Source organism: Muntiacus reevesi, chromosome 16, assembly GCF_963930625.1.
Source record: "Muntiacus reevesi chromosome 16, mMunRee1.1, whole genome shotgun sequence".
Lineage (NCBI taxonomy): Eukaryota > Metazoa > Chordata > Mammalia > Artiodactyla > Cervidae > Muntiacus > Muntiacus reevesi.
In genome coordinates this window covers 11,955,631-11,973,761 of record NC_089264.1, presented here as the reverse complement: position 1 = coordinate 11,973,761, position 18,131 = coordinate 11,955,631, and the positions used below count along the sequence as shown (strand labels likewise).

Sequence of the window (18,131 nt, the reverse complement as noted above, 5' to 3'; positions counted from 1 at the left end):
ATGGAGGGAGACATTTACCATTTTGAGTTAGAAATGGTGCTGCTTATATAATATGTAATAGGAAAACTAATGCATGTCTCCAGTAACATAAGGAGAATTTAAAGTAAATCCATGGTATTAAAAAACCCTCTTCAGGATAACCATACTTTGGTGGGGAAGGAATAAAAACTTGAAAAATAAAAATAAAAATTTAAATCCCCTCGAGCACTGGTGGTTGTTCGACATATTCCATATACCTCAGTGAAAGAAAACTTTTATTCCTATGTTAAAATGTACATTTATGTTACGTCAAATAGACTGCTAATTAAATTAGAGGGAAGACATCATTGATGGACATCATAAGGTCCCATGATCTGTCATCTGACATGCAGTAATGTAAGACATATCACACTGATGGATTCTGAACAAGGTCACTGTGTGATTCAAACGCAGGTATATCATAAAACTACATTCATTCATTCAAAGATTAAGCAAATACTTTAGTGAGGACATTTTCAATCATTTAATGGACAAAATACTACTACTTCAAAGTAAATTCTTGAATTAAAAAAAAGTAATCACTGTCTATCTGATTTATTACAACGTAAGTGTCACAATGATCATGATTATGATTTTCTAGCTCTAACTCGATTTAAGTGTACCACTAAAAGAGCTTGAGAGAGATTGATTTTGACTATACAGCTTACTGGACTGTTGATAATTATTTGCTAAATCATATAGCTTTTTTTCCTTCTACAGTAATGTTCACATTATACTTCTTGTTAGGAATACTTTATTCTTTCATCTCAAGCCATTGGTATAAGTTTTTAGTCTTAATGAATAACAGAAAATAGAGAAGTAAAAAATAATTAATATTAAATAAGCTTAACCATATGTTACTAGTGAGAATGAATTCAATTCTTAACTTCTTGAGGGCTAGTACTAAACAGATTTTTACGTTACTTGCTCTTTATGCATATGGTTGAGAAGAGAATGTTTCTTCTCCTTAATTATGTGTGTGGGACCTATCCTAAACTGTAACCTACAGTAAATTTCAAAACTTAATATAAGCATGTATATGAAATGATCCAACACTTAGGGTCTATCCTGTTATCTAAGGGCTGAAAATAGTCTCTAATTTCAACCAGTATTTTGAAACACAATAACAACCTGTTTAAAATAACTTTGAAAAGCAAAATAAAGGAAATTTCTTAACTTTTTTTTATTACCTTGATAAAAAAGATTATTCTCTTGGCAAGTGGGAAAAGTTACTTCCAAGGCTATTCTGAAGTGCTTTTCAGAGGCCCAATGTGAGGATGTGGCTTAAACTGAACAAGTGATGATTCACATATCGTAAGTGACATGGAACTTTCTATTTGACTTTGGCAGTAGAAATTCCATTGAAAAATTAAAGAGTGTATTCAGGTACAGATAATATTCATAAAATATCATAAACAGTAACATTAAACCAAGAAGGTGAATGAGAAGTTCAGAAGTGAGCCTGGGTATGCATGTGCTGCTTTGGAGGGATGGGGGCCTGCTCTCGGCTGACTGGTACCCGGGCCAGGCTACGAGGGAGGCAGCAGCCTTAGGAAGCTCTGAGAGCACCGGAGAGAAGAGGCAGGCACAGACCACCATAACTGAACACAGATACCCTCTCATTTACATGGCTAATAAGGAGCTGATCACTTGTGGCCAGGTTTTTCAAAATGAGTACTGACTACAGAACATGTATAAGAAATGCCAAGGAAATTAACACCATGCAGTCTAAGTAATGTCTCAGCAAGTAAATTAATGTTTCTTCACTCCAAAAACACTGCCTTTGTGTAGCCTAGGAAGTCTCAAATGAGACAAAATGTTAGCCATTTTTAACTTCTGTAAAAATGTTGCCAATTAACGAGACTGGGAAATCTTCTTGAACCCTCTGAAGTACCTGAGTAAATATTTTTTCAAGTGAGAGTTCCAAGGAATTTAATGAAATTTCCAAAGAGTTAAATAGTTCATAATGCTTTAAGGAGACCACTGGGGCTTTTGGAGTCTGTTTCTTTTTATGGTCTCTGATTGGACGTGGGCTATTCATGGAATTTTCTGTGATGAGGGAAATGCTTTATATTTGCTATGTCCAGTCAGTTGACACTAGGCACTCGTGTAATTAAGCACTTGAAATGGGGCTAGTGCAACTGGGGAACTGAACTTTTTATTTAAAGTAACTGAAACTGAAATTAAAAGTCATATGTATAAACAACAAAGCCCTACTGTATAGCATAAGGAACTGTATTTAATCGCTGCTGTTGTTCAGTTCTTAAGTCGTGTTATTTCTGACTCTTTGCAACCCCATGGACTGCAGCACTCCACGCTTCCCTGTCCTCCACAATCTCCCAGAGTTTGCTCAAATTCATGTCTGTTGAGTCAGTGATGGTATCTAAACATATTCAATATTCAAAAATTCATATTCAATATTCTAACTATATTCAATATCCTGTAATAAACCATAGTAGAAAAGAATACAAAAAAATCACTTTGATGTATTGCAAAGTATTGCAGAAATTAATACAACACTATAAATCAACTATACTTCAATAAAATAAACAAAAAAAAATAGTCATATGTGACTAGTGGTTATCATACTGTGAAGCCTAGCATCTAGAGACCAGAGGGTTTCAATTTTTTTTAATTCCCATAACTTTGATAAAAAAGTATATTTCTTTGTCAGAAGTCATTCCAGCTAGGCTTTAAAATATATATATATATTCTAACTACAGATACTAGTTAAAAGTAAAGTTTACATCAGATTCATAGTTTTTTTTTCCCCCCAAAGAACCATTTTGAAAATCTGTAAGAGAGAGAGGACTTGTGAAAAGTCCAAGATGATATTATGAGATTCTCATAATCTCATGATATATATATATTTGTGCCATGATATATTTGTAGAGATATACCGAACAAGCATCATGTGAGTGCTGAGTCTTGTATCTTGTCCAGGACAAGTCACTTACCTGGCATCAGCTTCACTGTAATATTCTCTTGCCACTATGTCTTCAAACAGTTCACCTCCAGTAACTCTGTGAAGACAAACAAGATTACATTAAAAAAGAAAAAACTAGGCATCAATAGATTTGCACCAATGTTGATATAGAACATTTGTTTTCATATTATTATATAAACATAAAGTATAATAAATTATAAAAACATAAAGTATATTAAAATATCATAAGACTCTATCAATTCAGTTGTCACTCAGTCGTGTCTGACTCTTTGAGACCCCATAAACTGCAGCATGCCAGGCCTTCCTATCCATCACCAACTCCCGGAGTTTACTCAAACTCATGTCCTTTGAGTCAGTGATGCCATCCAACCATCTCATCCTCTGTTGTCCCCTTCTCCTCCTGTCCCCAATCCCTCCCAGCATCAGGGTCTTTTCAAATGAGTCAGCTCTTCGCATCAGGTGGCCAAAGTATTGAAGTTTCCGCTTCAACATCAGTCCTTCCAATGAACACCCAGGACTGATATCCTTTAGGAGGGACTGGTTGGATCTCCTTGCAGTCCAAGGGACTCTCAAGAGTCTTCTCCAACACCACAGTTCAAAAGCGTCAATTCTTTGGCGCTTAGCTTTCTTTATAGTCCAACTCTCACATCCATACAGGACTACTGGAAAAACTATAGTCTTGAGTAGATGGACCTTTGTTGGCAAAGTAATGTCTCTGCTTTTTAATATGCTGTCTAGGTTGGTCATAACTTTTCTTTCAAGGAGTAAGCGTCTTTTTATTTCATGGCTGTAGTCATCATCTGCAGTGATTTTGAAGCCCCCCAAAATAAAGTCTGCTACTGTTTCCCCATCTATTTCCCATGAAGTGATGGGATAAGATGCCATGATCTTTGTTTTCTGAATGTTGAGTTTTAAGCCAACTTTTTCACTCTCCTCTTTCACTTTCATCAAGAGGCTCTTTAGTTCTTCTTCACTTTCTGCCATAAGGGTGGTATCATCTGCATATCTGAGGTTATTGATATTTCTCCCAGCAATCTTGATTCCAGCTTGTGCTTCATCTAGCCCAGCGTTTCTCATGATGTACTCTGCATATAAGTTAAATACGCAGGGTGACAATACACGGCCTTGACGTACTCCTTTTCCTATTTGGAACCAGTTTGTTTTTCCATGTCCAGTTCTAACTGTTGCTTCCTGACCTGTATACAGATTTCTCAAGAGGCAGGTCAGGTGGTCTGGTATTCCCATTCTCTTTCAGAATTTCCCACAGTTTATTGTGATCCACACAAAGTTTATTGTGATCCACACACATAAAACTCCATAATGGCTGATTTATATTCATCTAAACATTTTCCTTTCTATTTGCTTACGCATCACTAGATCCTGGACACACACTTTTCTGTACACTGTAAAAATATTCAGACACATCTCCCATAGAAAATGGTTTCTATGAAACTCATCAATTCTCTAAATATTAACTAAGGTCTGACAAAGTGTGTGCAACCATTCAGGAGTATTTTCTGAACAGAAAGAGAAGATGATACATATCATGGATGTAGAGTGTGAATTTGCAGGCTGTATTTCTTTGGAGGGAATCATTTTTTTAAACTGCAATGAACATGTCTTTGTGGGCCAGAGGTGGCCTTCCAAAATGCATGTCACTCAGGGGCTGAGTGATCACTTTTCTGTGTAAAAACACCCTGATCGCCTTAGTCCAAGTCTTCACCAGTAAACTACAACTCAGGTTTTTGCAATGTCCTGGGAGTCAGCGGTGATCCCTTTCCAACTAGGAAGGAGTCTATCTGTCTGCCCTTCTTAATAAAGTGAAGACTTTCCCACAACCCAGCAACTGGATTTGGTTACTCCAGGAAGTTCATTCAAATCATGGACTTCGAGGCTCTCTAGTAAAGGCGATATAACTCTCTTTGGGATTCATTTCTTTTCCAGGTCTGATAGATATAGATATAATGATGTGGGGCCAGAATTCCTTAAGTGGTGATTCTCTGGCTTAGGCTTTTTTCTCCCCGCTTAAACAATGTTTTTAAATTTTAAAGTCACAGAATTTTGTAGTAAAATTTAAAAAATATGGAAACATACCAAGTCCTCTCCTTATCTCTTGATCCCAATTCTACTCTCTGGAATAAAATAATTTTAACTTTATGTGTGTCCTTTCAATTTTTTGTAGGTCTGTTAACATTTATACTTCTCCCTTTGCATATGCAAACAAAGAACACTTATCTCACTAAAGTGCAAATTGTGCAATCACAAAAATTAGGTTACTTGTGTTTTTCATTTTACATTAAATCATGGGCACTGTTTCATGTCAGAAGCATTTTTCCCCTATTAAACTAAGTAGTGTGTGTGCGTGCATGCATGACCATGTGCATCTTTGAGAGGATTTCTAAAAGATAAATTCTCATAAGTAAAATTACTGGGTCAAAGAGTACCCACATTTAAAGTTTTGTTGGGAAGGCAAACTATGCCAACTTTGTTGGGAAGGCACATTATCTTCCCAAATGGTTGCACCTCCAATGCTGTGAAAGTACGGACAGGCCTCCGATATAACTAATGATGGTTATGGTCAATTAACAAAAATGCCTATCTAATTGGGGAAAGGTTAGCTCACGTTAATAAGAATTTTATTATGAGTGAAACGAATCATTTTCTTGTAATAATGTCAGTCATTCCTTCCTTATTATGATCTGACTTGATTTTAAAAGAAAATTTCTGTCTTGGAGTTTCATCTTAAAATAGCTAACATTTGTCAAGTGCCTACCATGTGCCACACAGTGTGCTGAGCTTTAAATTCACTGAGAAATCCTCATAATTCATGATGGTTTTACTACTAGCCCAGCTTATTGATGAGAAAATGGAAGTACAGAGAAGTTAAGTAACTTGCCCAATTTTACATACCCCTGAGTGGCCCAGGCAGACCATCCACTCCACAGCCCACATTCCGAATCACTACACAGTACAGCTTTTTCAGTCACCACACTGTCCACCTTTCCAGAGGTTTAGAAGGTATGAGTCATTTGGTCAAGCATCGGGTGAAGGTATAAGGCTTGCTGTATGCAAGTGTGAGATAAAATTACCCTAAAATTGTTTTTTTGTTGCTGTTCTTGTTTTTTTTTTTTTTTGCTTAATAAATTCTGAAACATCAAATGAAAACATTTTCTAGAGATCACTAGTTATTATTCTCTTCTGTATTTTCCTCTCCTAAATGTAAAGATGTGATACTAAAAACTACAGATTTGAAAGTTTATGCAACTTTCCCCCAGATCCACTGCATTATGGATATTTGTAAGTTCTTTAATGTTGAAGTTACAACTTTCGATTCTATTGTTTTTAGATATAAAATGGACATCTAAGATTATTTAAAGCTTCATAGATGCAGATGTAGAGAATGGTGTGGACAAAGTGGGGGACGGAGAGGGTGGTAGGAATTGAGAAAGTAGCTCTGACATATATACACACCATGTGTAACACAGACAGTTAGTGGGAGACTGCTGTCTGACAGAGAACCAGCCTGGTGCTCTGACGACCCAGAGGGGTGAGACGGGGAACGTGGGAGGCTCGAGACAGAGGGGATATGTATATAGAGTTATGATTGATTTGCATTATTGCAGGGCAGAAACAACACAACACTGTAAAGCAATTATCCTCCAATTAAAAAACAAGCAAACACAAGGAAAACAGAAAAAAAATTCCTGTAACAACAGAAAAGCGTCACATAAGCTTGTTGTGAAAACTATGGTTACCTATACATATAACTGCACTTACTGGCACAGTTAAGCTTTTCTCCCAGTTATAATCTATGATAATCTGTGCCCTAGACAAATTGTAATACAAAGTAGTTAAATATTAGAGAGAAAGTAATTCCAACAAATCTATTGTCTCTGTAATGATGGTAACAGTTTTGTGAGATTTCTTTCTTTGAATGTGACCAACATAGATGTGATACATACTCACATTTATCCTTGTTTCTGATCACAGGTGCCAAGAAAATCTGTATATATTACATATGATCTTGAATTATTAAAGTGCTTAACAAATATTAATTAAAAAGTCTACGGTCATTAAGAAAATTGCTGCTGTATATATAGTAGCTCCTTAAATAGATTATCTGCTCCATGAGAACTGCTGGATCCTAAATTATTAATACTAGGATCAGGATTTACGGATCTTTGTTACCTTAGAACCTAGCCTAGCAACTAAGACATAACATTTATTCAATTAATGAGTGCTGAAATAATGATTAAATGAATTAACCAAGTCAGAAAACTATGCTACCCATCTACTATTACAAGTTTAGAATTTACGCTCTGAGCTGAAGAAGAAAAAATAAATCCCACTAAAATTTAGCTACATGTGATAGTAGGTTTTATTTCTTGAGGGTTCATATCTAAAGAAGAATACTGAAAAATCAGGTATAACTACTAAACATATAAATATAAGGGGTATAGAGTTCTATATTGAGTTGGAGATTAAGTAGTCAACTGTCTCAAAGTACTCTTTCTTATTTTCTAGCACTCATTTTTCTCATTATTTAAAAATATCCTTGTGCAGTTAAGCCATTTGATAATTTTGACTATATGTATGACAAATATCTGGAAAGGCAAAAATGGATTTCTAATAGAACACAGTGCCTTAAAAAGAAACTACTGGATTTTTCTATACTCACATTTATTTGTTTAATGGAGCACAAATTAAAGCAGGAGTTATTACAGATTTTGGAAAATTTTTAGTGTGTGACGTTTCATAAAATTCACAAAGTAAATCAGTTTGATGATAAATTGCTTAATTAATTAGAGATTTTGTGAATAAATTGATGTTAGGGATCTGTATGACATGAAGCATTATCAATTATATATTTAAATCATTAACTATCATTCATGAACCTCCAGAACAATAGAGCTTACAGGAAAAAAAGATAATTCTGGAAGTATGAAAAGATGAGGCAACACATATCTTAGAGATGAGTATTTTTGTTGTTGCTTTTGTTATCTATTGAGATGCTGAATCATTCTGTTATCCAACAAGAATGAATTATTTGTGCTCCTAGTATATTTGTGAGTTATATCAGAAATGCTTAAAAGTAGTTTCATCTTAAATAAAACATGAAATTTCACAAGGATTATAGCTTTGACATGACACTGAGCAGCAGCTGGATTCCAAGATGTCCAAGACTGGGCTTTGGGAGGGAGAACGGGGCCACACCGTCAGGAGCCAGCGCTGATGCAGAGATGGGACTGCTGCCTGAGGCGGCAGGGCAAAACCCAGGGAGCTCAGGCTGCAGTCACACTGGGAAACGAGCCCAGAGCAGGGCCCAGTGTCTCCAAGGCAGGGCCAGGAGTGTCTCCAAGAAAAAAAAGGAGTAATTCCCCCTGGAACTCTAGGTATAGAGCTGAAGAACAAACCCAACGAGCAGAGGCCACCAGACCTGAAACCCAAGGCTCCGAACAGGAGTCACATTAGCAAAGAATCACCAGGGTCAGATGTTTGCCTGTCTGTCCCAAAACACTTCACATGCTCCTCTGCATCTGGGCGACGGGTGTGTGTCCTAGTGATCTCCAGAGCAGAAGCTGTGACACTGACGTGTTTGGAGGTGTTACCTGCGAGGTGCCTGGCACACCGCTTTGCATACCGTTGAACAGTAACCACACACACCCACCGGGTGCTAACCACGTGCGAAGCCCAAGTGCTGTGCTGAGTCTCTAGCACAACAACCTCGTGAGGCAGACACAGGTATCTCCATCTCACTCACAAGGGCACTGAAGCAGTGGGGGTTAAGGACTTGCCCGAGAATGTACAACTTGAGAGAAAAAGGCTTGCGAATTCTCACTATGCTGCCCGCAGACGCAACCTGGAGGGCAGGCGAGGGCGGGTCAAAGATGTCTGGAGAGCCCAAAGGAGCACGTGAAAAGACTGGGACTCACACTGACATAAAGGCATTCCCACTCACATCTCTCTTAAGTCCTGGATTAAAGTCAGACCAGATGCTGGTAAGGGCTGGTCAGAGTGAAGCTGATCAGGGTTTATTTACAGGAGCGTTACTGGCTTTTCTGGCCAGACAATCCTTCACCATGTGGAATGTCCCTTGAATGGCAGAACTGTTGGCACCAGGCCACCCAGCAGGTGCCAGCAGCGCTACCTTGTCAGCGTGTCAACCCCACTACTTCCACCAGTCACCCCAAGGTTCCCCCAAGGCACCCTTGCTGAGGACCACTAAGCTAAGGGAACAGAGTCTATGGAATACAGCTGAAAAGTTAGGCCTTCTTAGCACATCTGACATATACAAACAAGCCAATCCACGGGCTTCCCTGGTGGCTCAGCTGGTAAAGAATCCGCCTGTAATGCAGGAGACCTGGGTTTGATCCCTGGTTGGGAAGATCCCCTGGAGAAGGGAAAGGCTATCCACTCCAGTATTCTGGCCTGGAGCATTCCATGGACTCTGTAGTCCATGAGGTCGAAAAAAGAGAGTTGGACAGCTGAGCGACTTTCAGTGTCACTTTCATCTTTCAAGCCAGTCAACGATTCAAGGGCCTTTGGGGCAGACATCTATGATGGAACATGGTATCTTCAGTACCTTATAGAAGTACTGCCTGGCAGATAGAAAGAGCTTCAAGAATCTTTGCTGGGAAAATAAATTATTAAATAATCCAATGGATTAATGAAAACATATGCAACTGTCTACAGTTTTATGGTTTAACCTGTACTTAAGGTAGAATCTGAGGGTGACGAGGCCTAAGTACCTTTCATGTTCTTTATCTACCAATCTCTAGATAAATCCTGCTGACTTTATCTCTAAAACGGATTAAGACTTCGTTCCATCTCCACTACAAGGTCCAAGTCATCACTATCACCTGCACCACTGCAACGGCCTCCTAAGTAACACCATGACCTCTCTCGCCCCTCTGCCATCAATTATCCTGACAGCGGCTTTAAATGCACGTTGAATTTTCTCTCACGCCTACATGATGCTCTTATGTACCTGCCCAGCGCTACTCCAGGCAAACTCCTCACAGGACCAGCCTGTCTCCTGATTCTGCATGGTGGCCCGCTTTGTGCTGCTCCGACCACACGCGCCTCCCTCCGGTTCCTTACATACGCCACGCTCCTCTCTCCCCTGAGCCTTCTCATGTGCTGTTTCTCTTCTAGAACTTTCCCTCACTCTCTATATTCATTGAGTAATTCCTCTTATCCTTCAAAATTCGGGTTAAATTTCTTATCCCCAGGCCTCTAATCACCTAAGTTATCTGATTGCCTTAGAGCCCTGCTTTATTCTCCATCACACCTATCACCAACACTTACCATTATGCATTCGTTTGTGTTTGCCTTTGTTGAATGTTTGTCTCTCTACCTGTACGGTTGCTCTGGGAGGGCAAATTTGCTCCTGCTTTTCCACTATAGAATATAAAGTGCTGACTCACAGGGCCTGTGACAAGCACATTAAGTGCTTATTAAGTGAATGAGCCCAGAGTTCTATATTTCACAGACAGCCAGATATGTGGGATGATCACATATCACATTATGTTGATATTCCTGATATCATATCACTTACCATTACATTTTATAAGAAAGTGGGGATCTCTCAGGCAGTTTTTCCCTAGAAACCATGTATTTCAGTTTTGGACTTATAGTATCTTTCCCATAAGACAGAGTTTGTCTGTGAACTAATCATGTCTGATCACAAATGCAAAAAGTATTTGTTGAATTATATAAAGGCACATACTTGGATTAGAGATTGAGCAAGATAACTAGCTATGTTTATATTTCATTTTTTGAAGAACTGAACCCATATATGTCTTTATTTACTATAACTGAGTAAACAGATCAGGAACATCTGTAAGTTCAACTTCTATTTGACATTATGCTCCTCTCATATGTTCAGAAATGTTCAGACTTCTTGGTGAATGATGTGTTTTAAGATGAGTCAAGTGGTGCGGCCATGACCAAGCAGAATCAGATGTGTCAGACAGTTCTGACTGAGTGGCAACGGTGGGCATGGGGGTGGCTGATGCAAACTGGGGATGACTGACACAAAACACAAAACACAATTCTGATTCACTGTTAATGCCATTATTAGTATCCTTTTTTTTTTTTTAAGCTAAGATCAATTTATTCTGTAAGTTATTTTCTAGCTGTATATCCAATATTTGATAACATCTCTGAAGTAGTAGATTATTTGAGGTTGTCCAGACATGTTTCTCTGAATGAATTCCAAATTGTATGATGGAAATCAAAAAAGGCAGAGAGTTGCTTTAATAGAAAGTCCAAAGAGTTTCTTATTGATTCTGATGGAGACAGATTTGCTGAGTCATACTAAGAATTAGAATCAAAATGATAAAACTGAGACAAGCCATTGGAAGCGTTTCATACAAACCCAAATCAGGCCAGGAGGAAAGGCACCATGCTGGAGGAGGCCCTGTGAGGGATATTAGAAGCGGGACCTGTCACGGACACTGTCCAGCCTGAAGTATCATGCAGAGTGGAGAAATGGAGTGGGGTGGCGGGATCCTGACCTCTTCAAAGGAGAGCTGCCTTTACTCCTGTTTTCTGTCTAATCTCTGGTGGCTCAATCTATCCTTTCAATATCATTGTGGATTTCTGTAATCTCCCTCAATTGTAAAACTCATGCCAGTTCTACTTTACAATCCCTTCCTCATTCCATCTTTCACAAGTGCAGGTGAAAAATTTGAACCATAATCAAAAGCTCATATTCTTAAAGTTGCTTTTCCTCTTTGATGAACAAGAAAAATCATGAATTAAAAACAGCACTGCTAAGCACAATTAAGGGCACATGGAATAAAGCAAAAATAAAAATGAGATAAGTTATTTTTGTTCTGTTACTATCACAGACCTCCTCAAGTAAGCAAATCAGTCACTAAGCTTATTATATTTGTGTGTGTGTGTGGTTTAATAAGATGCCTTAATCTAAGACTAATTAAATGCTCAGGTAATGTATTGCAAAGATGTACATATCAAAATGAAGGCTTCCTGAAGGCAAGAAATAGACTGTAATTCTATGCATTAAAAAAAGTTTGATGCAAATTAAAATCACAATGAGATACCAACTCACAGCTATTAGTGTGGTTACCACAAAAAAACCCAGAAAATAGTAAGTGCTGGTGAGGATGTAGAAAAATTGAACACTTGTACACCATTGGTGGAAATCCAAAACGGTATATAGCTGCTGTGGAAAACAGTGTGACAGTTACAAAAATCTTTAAATAGAATTACCATATGACCCAGCAATTCTACCTTTGATTATGTACCCAAAAGAATTGGTTCTTGAAAAGATATCTGCACTCCCATGTTCATAACTGTATTATTCACAACAGTTAAAACATGTTCATTGGCTGATAAAAGGATAAGCAAAATGTGGTAAATGCTGTCAATGAATTACTATTAAGTCCTAAAAAGGAAGTAAGTTTTGACATATGCTACAACATGAATGAACCCTGAGGACATCATGCTAAGTGAAATAAGTCAGTCAAAAAAGACAGATACTGATAATTTCACTTACATGAGGTACTTAGAGTAGTCAAAATCAGAGAGACAGCAAGTAGAATGGTGGTCGCCAGGGACAGAGGAGAGGAAAGAATGGGGAGTTATTACACAGTGGATGTAGAGTTGCAGTCCTGCACGATAAAGAGAGTTCCATAGATGGATGGCTGTCCAACAATGTACCTGTCCTTAATGCCACTTAATTGGACACAGAAATGGTTAAGCAGTTTTTATGTTATGTGTACTTTACAAATTTTTTTTAAATGAAAACAAATTATTTGACGATAATGAGGACAACGAAAAAGAATACAATGTAATGAATACTAAATAAATACTGCTATTTCCTATTCCTTTATGAGTTCCAGAAAGATTTAGAAAGTTATCCGTACCATAATCTTGAGTGCTAATGAAAAGTTCTGCATCAGCTAGTTGTTAAAAGTGACAATTTGTTCCACTGTTACTTTTCACTTTAGGCAGCATGCTCACAAGAATGAATCTGATTCAACATAATAACAACTGGCTTGTTTATTAGCCAACTGTGTGAGGTCAGGTCAGGCCAAGATTTTTCTGTGCTGTATTTTGCCTATTCATAAAATGAAGAGAGAAAATGCAGCATTTTCCCCCCTATTCAGAGCCATCAGATAAGGGCTGTTACAATTTGTGCTCTACACAAAGGCACAAGCCGAGGGAGCGAAGGGAGACCCCTAATGCAGCCTCATCCTACTCTCTGAGCGGAGTGCCTGTACCCGGAGTTTTTTCCGAATGGCACAGAAACACCAACAGGCTCTATCTTTATTTGACAAAGTTCCATGAGTAATTCAGTTCATATTATCCCCTACTCACCAAGGTATGACCACCATGACCCCAGAGCTTCTCTGGGATACCCAAAGACAGTCAGTGAGGCAGACAAAATGCCCGCATGCTGGGAATATCAAATGTGAAAGTAAATGTCTTTCTTCAGGGTCTGTGCGACATTTCTAAAATCCTTTGTAAGTTCTAATGGAAATCTTAAAACTGAAATTTAAGGCTGTGCAAGTTATCTTTGGAGATCAGCATAACTGTTGGCCCCTCTGATGTCTTATCATAGAAAATATCTTTTTTGACTTGGGGTTAGTATATTAAGGGTCCTGACCTAGGGATTGAGCCCAGGTCTCCTACATTGTAGGCAGACTCTTTACCATCTGAGCCACCAGAGAAGCCCCCTAGCATACTAAGGGGCAGATTATCTCTTTGGCAACTGATGACTTGCAATTACACAGTTTTGCACAAGTCCCAGTCTTAGTTCACAAAAATCCTGTTTGGCACCTGAATATATTTTCTAAGGATGGATGAGCTGGTATAATAATACACTCCCATCTCCAGAAGAAGACACAACAATGGACATGACAGTGCCCATGCCTATCAAAACAGAAAAAAAAAAATTGAAATTACTGACAATCCATCTAGGCAGATGTGGTGAGAGCCCTACTGAGGCATCAGGCTTCCTTGCCAAGCAGGGGCTCAGTCCTTGGAGCTGAAGCTGGGCCCAAGCAGAAATGTGTAAGACATTCTTGGAAGTGAGGGCTCTGGTTGAAGGGAGCTGGTTACAGCCTGGACCCCCCAGTTTGGGAACAATAATCTTCAGCTGAAGATGTAAGAATAAAGGAGAAATATTTTTCCACAGTCAGTAAACTGCAGTATAAATAAATCATAGAGAGAAAAATTCCATTCTTAATTTTCTGCTTCACCTATCCAAGCTAACTGCATATCCCAGTCACATTTTAAAAGAAGTCAATTTTTATATTTATAGCAAGTTTTTTTTAAAAAAAACAACGAGGTCATTGATATTTTATGACATCAATATTTTTAGTGATCTATAAATTATATATATCAGTTTTGCATATACCATATATATACACGTTTCAGCTGTTTGTTGCTAAGTCATGTCTGACTCTTTTGTGGCTCTGTGGACTACAGCCCGCAAGGCTCCTCCGTTCATGGGATTTCCCAGGCAGGAATACTAGAGTGGGCTGCCATTTCCTTCTCCAGGGGATCTTTCCAACCCAGGGATCAAATGTGTGTCTTCTGCATTGGCAGGCAAATTCTTTACCACTGAGCTACCAGGAAAGCCCATATATACGTATAATGTTCCAATTATAAAAAAATATATAGATTCTCATTTTAAGAAATGAGATTTCCAACATATCATACATGTATGATCAAGATGTATTTACAAGGCACTTGATAGGCCATACTCCTAATGTGCATAAAAATAAAAACCAAAGATAAGAATGAAAGCAATCACCATTTATACATTTACACATCCTATAGGCATTCTGAAGAATCATAGGAGAATATGTACAAAGTATGTTTTTAAAAGAGTGTAAAAATCTACCTGATTAGAAACAATTTGAGTACTGTAGAGAAATTATCTATTGGCTGCACAACTGGAATTTGGTAAAGCTATCAGAAGTACTGCTACATAAAAGATAAACTAAAATCTTGATAGTTTGCTGTGCCTTGTCATTTACTAGACTAAGTTTTAAGCACTAAAACATGGACAAGATTATTCTAAATCTGCGGGTGTGCTAAGTCGCTTCAGTCATGTCCGACTCTTTGCAACCCTACGGATTGTAGCCCGCCAGGATCCTTGTCCATGGTATTCTCCTGGCAAGAATACTGGAGCGGGTTGCCATTCCTTCCTCCAGGGCATCTTCCTGACCCAGGGATCAAACCCATGTCTCTCTCTTTCATCTCCTGCACTGGCAAGTGGGTTCTTTACCACTAGCCCCACCTGAGAAGCCCATTATAAATTTAGCTTCATATTAAAATCACTGCCATTAAAAAATCTCTTGCAATACCACCATTTTTGCCCATATTTTGTTATTTATTATGCCTGAATAGCCAGAGAAAAATGATAATCATTTAAAAAAAAAAGATTCTGCAGTTAACACTCTGATGAATGTTACTAAGTGATCATCATCACTTCATAAACTACAAATCATTAATCTTTTTACATATACAGAACCAGCTGAGGATTGCTGCTGAGGTTCTACTGGATTTTCCTGTCAATTCCTGCTTTCAGTGTTAATGCCAAGGCAAATGCCTTTGACTGAAAATATCACTGCAGCTACGTTTGGTTTCACAAGTTAATTGGACTGAAACAGTTTGTGTATCTCAGTGATTCATCTAAAAGTTAGCTTTAGCCAACAGAAGAATGGGCCTATATTTAGCCACAAAATGCTTGGATCACCTTATGAAAGCAGGAAAGCGACTGCAAATGATGGGTGAATACCCCCAAACCAAAATTCTAACGTATTTCTGACCAACAGTACTCCAGAAAGACTCCTGGACTAGAGGTGACAGGTGAGGGAGCCTAGTGACTCAGTGATTCACCCCTGTAAGACAACGCTCTAAAACACGGAGGTTTTCCAAGATGCCAGGGATCAGTCTTGAATATTCAGGAGGCCAGCAGACTCTCCGCTGGAGGGTACACAGCCTCACTGTTGATCCCTCTGGGTGTGCAAATGTTTACAAAGGAAGGACTCAAGCTTAATGGCTGCAAGCTATTTACTGGTGTTTATTGTCTTGTGAATTCAGGGAATAACAGGAACTTCCCCACTAAGTTCTCCAGTTAGAGGCAGATGTGTTCTAACTTTTTCTTCCTGATAGTACAAATAACTATGAGGAGTTAAGCTTGTCACCTATACCTCGGAATCTTACAAGCTAATTCTACAAATATTACTGAACTGTATCCCTGATAGGTACGAGGCTTGCCCATACCAACAGAGGGATATAAAGAATCAAATTGTAAGTTTTATCATCAAGCATCTGTTCTACTGGAAAAAGCAGAAAAATAAATTGAAAATTATCTTTCAGTGGAATATGCTTTAAAGCATAGGTCTCTTTTTAAATCCTTAAGACTGGGCAAATCCTAGTAACTAGAAAATCTTCTCATTTACATAGGAACCACGTGCACCTGTAAGTAAAAAATGTTTCATCCAATACTCATCTTTTTGTGTGATGAAGAAAAATTAGCATGAACGTGGCCTCTGTTAAGAGCTCGATGATAAACAAGCAGTAAGTACCATCCATCCTGGAATATTACATTGATGGATGCCCAATGTCAGTAACGCTGGGGGTCCTTTCACAGCTTGTCACCTGATGGAGTTTATGAACAATTCCTGCCACTTTTTCCATTTTCACAGAGGGCTTTACACTACTGCTATATGAATTCAAGAAGTCACACTCTTTGTATACAGGAAAAGTGAAAAGACAGGAGGGGGTAATCAAGTCACAGAAGAGAGAATTATAAATTTTTTCTGGGAGTCAGAGAAACCTTCAAGACTGAGAGGTTGTAGAGAAGGAATTTAACAACACATAAATGAGGAAGAGTCGGCCAGGAAGAAACGCGGGACAGTAATGTCAAGGCAGAAATGGGAGTTTAGTGGGAGAAAGACGGAGAGAGAAAAGGGTCAAAGGATTGGAAACAGGAATCTCAATCTCTTTCTTACTTGGTCCCTATACTGTTTCTGTCTGTTGTTCACAATGAATACTCTGTATATACCTTACTACTAAAGGGATTTCCAGATGCTAAAAAACCCTACTTTTAACCAACATTCCTTCTGGTATGCTCGAGTGGTCATGCTTTCGCACTGGAAACTGGTCAGAAATTAATTTCTAATATCATGACATTTCCCCAAATACATGAATAAAGACTCAAACTAGAATCTAGTGTGTTTTTTCAAAATATAATGCTGGATTAATTTTCACACAGGTTACAGAAATAATGCTTATTGAAGGGATTCCTGGGAGAGTAATCTTATGTTTACAAATATACCAAGAATTAGTCTTGGTTATATTCCCAATGTTTTGATTTAGTCCATAGCAAACAAGTAAGCACTCATCCTCACAAACTCTTTTTCACATTTCAGCTTGAAGACTCTATTGCCAATGCACTACACTTATTATTGGACAATGGATCTCTTATTTTTTTACTTTGTATTTTTAGTTGGGTCTCTGGAATACTACAATGATTTATTGCACATGAGTATGCACACACTTGCACACACACCCATTTACTTCATAAGTGAGAAAAACACAGAGCTCCATTTGCTAGAGTAATTTTATCTAACTATTTATTGGCTATACAATGCTCAATGTATTTTTTTAAAAAATGAGAATCATGGTAAAGCTATAGGAATTTAGAATAATTAGCTGAATAGCCACATTTCTAAACTATGGATTTTTTTTCCTAAGGAAGGGAAGCTACATTTCTTTCAGATAAAATGGAATAGAACCTTCTTTGCATCCTCTGCAAATGAGAAACAACTCCTCTGGTTTTGGTAACTTCTTTGTCAGAATTCCCTTAAGAAATAGCTAAGAATCTTACATTAAAGTGCTACAGGCAAATTATTGTGTTAAGTACTTATTTGAAATCTCATTTATAATTACTTTCTTAGCATGTTGTTTATCTAGACTAAAAAGACCTAGATCATTCAATTACTGTCAATTTAAAAAAATGAATTACCTATCTGTGTATTTGTGCATTACCTATACTACCTTCCAAAAGGGATGTAAGTCAGCTTATCATCTGTCAAATTACCTAAATTATCAAATTTTCTCACCTGAACTCTAAGTGCATGTGCTAATGTTTCTTATTCAGGCTAACATACAAAAGGAG

General features: G+C 38.0%; 1 protein-coding gene across 8 annotated transcripts in view; it reads right to left on the bottom strand.

The window, feature by feature from the left end:
• Positions 1–18,131, bottom strand: part of CAMK2D (calcium/calmodulin dependent protein kinase II delta) — a 300,110-nt gene that overhangs the window by 76,467 nt on the left and 205,512 nt on the right. For all 8 annotated transcript variants that reach the window (XM_065907119.1, XM_065907123.1, XM_065907121.1 and 5 more), the window contains one exon: positions 2,976–3,041. In XM_065907119.1, the coding sequence (XP_065763191.1) occupies positions 2,976–3,041 (66 nt within the window). The remainder of the gene's footprint in view (positions 1–2,975; positions 3,042–18,131) is intronic.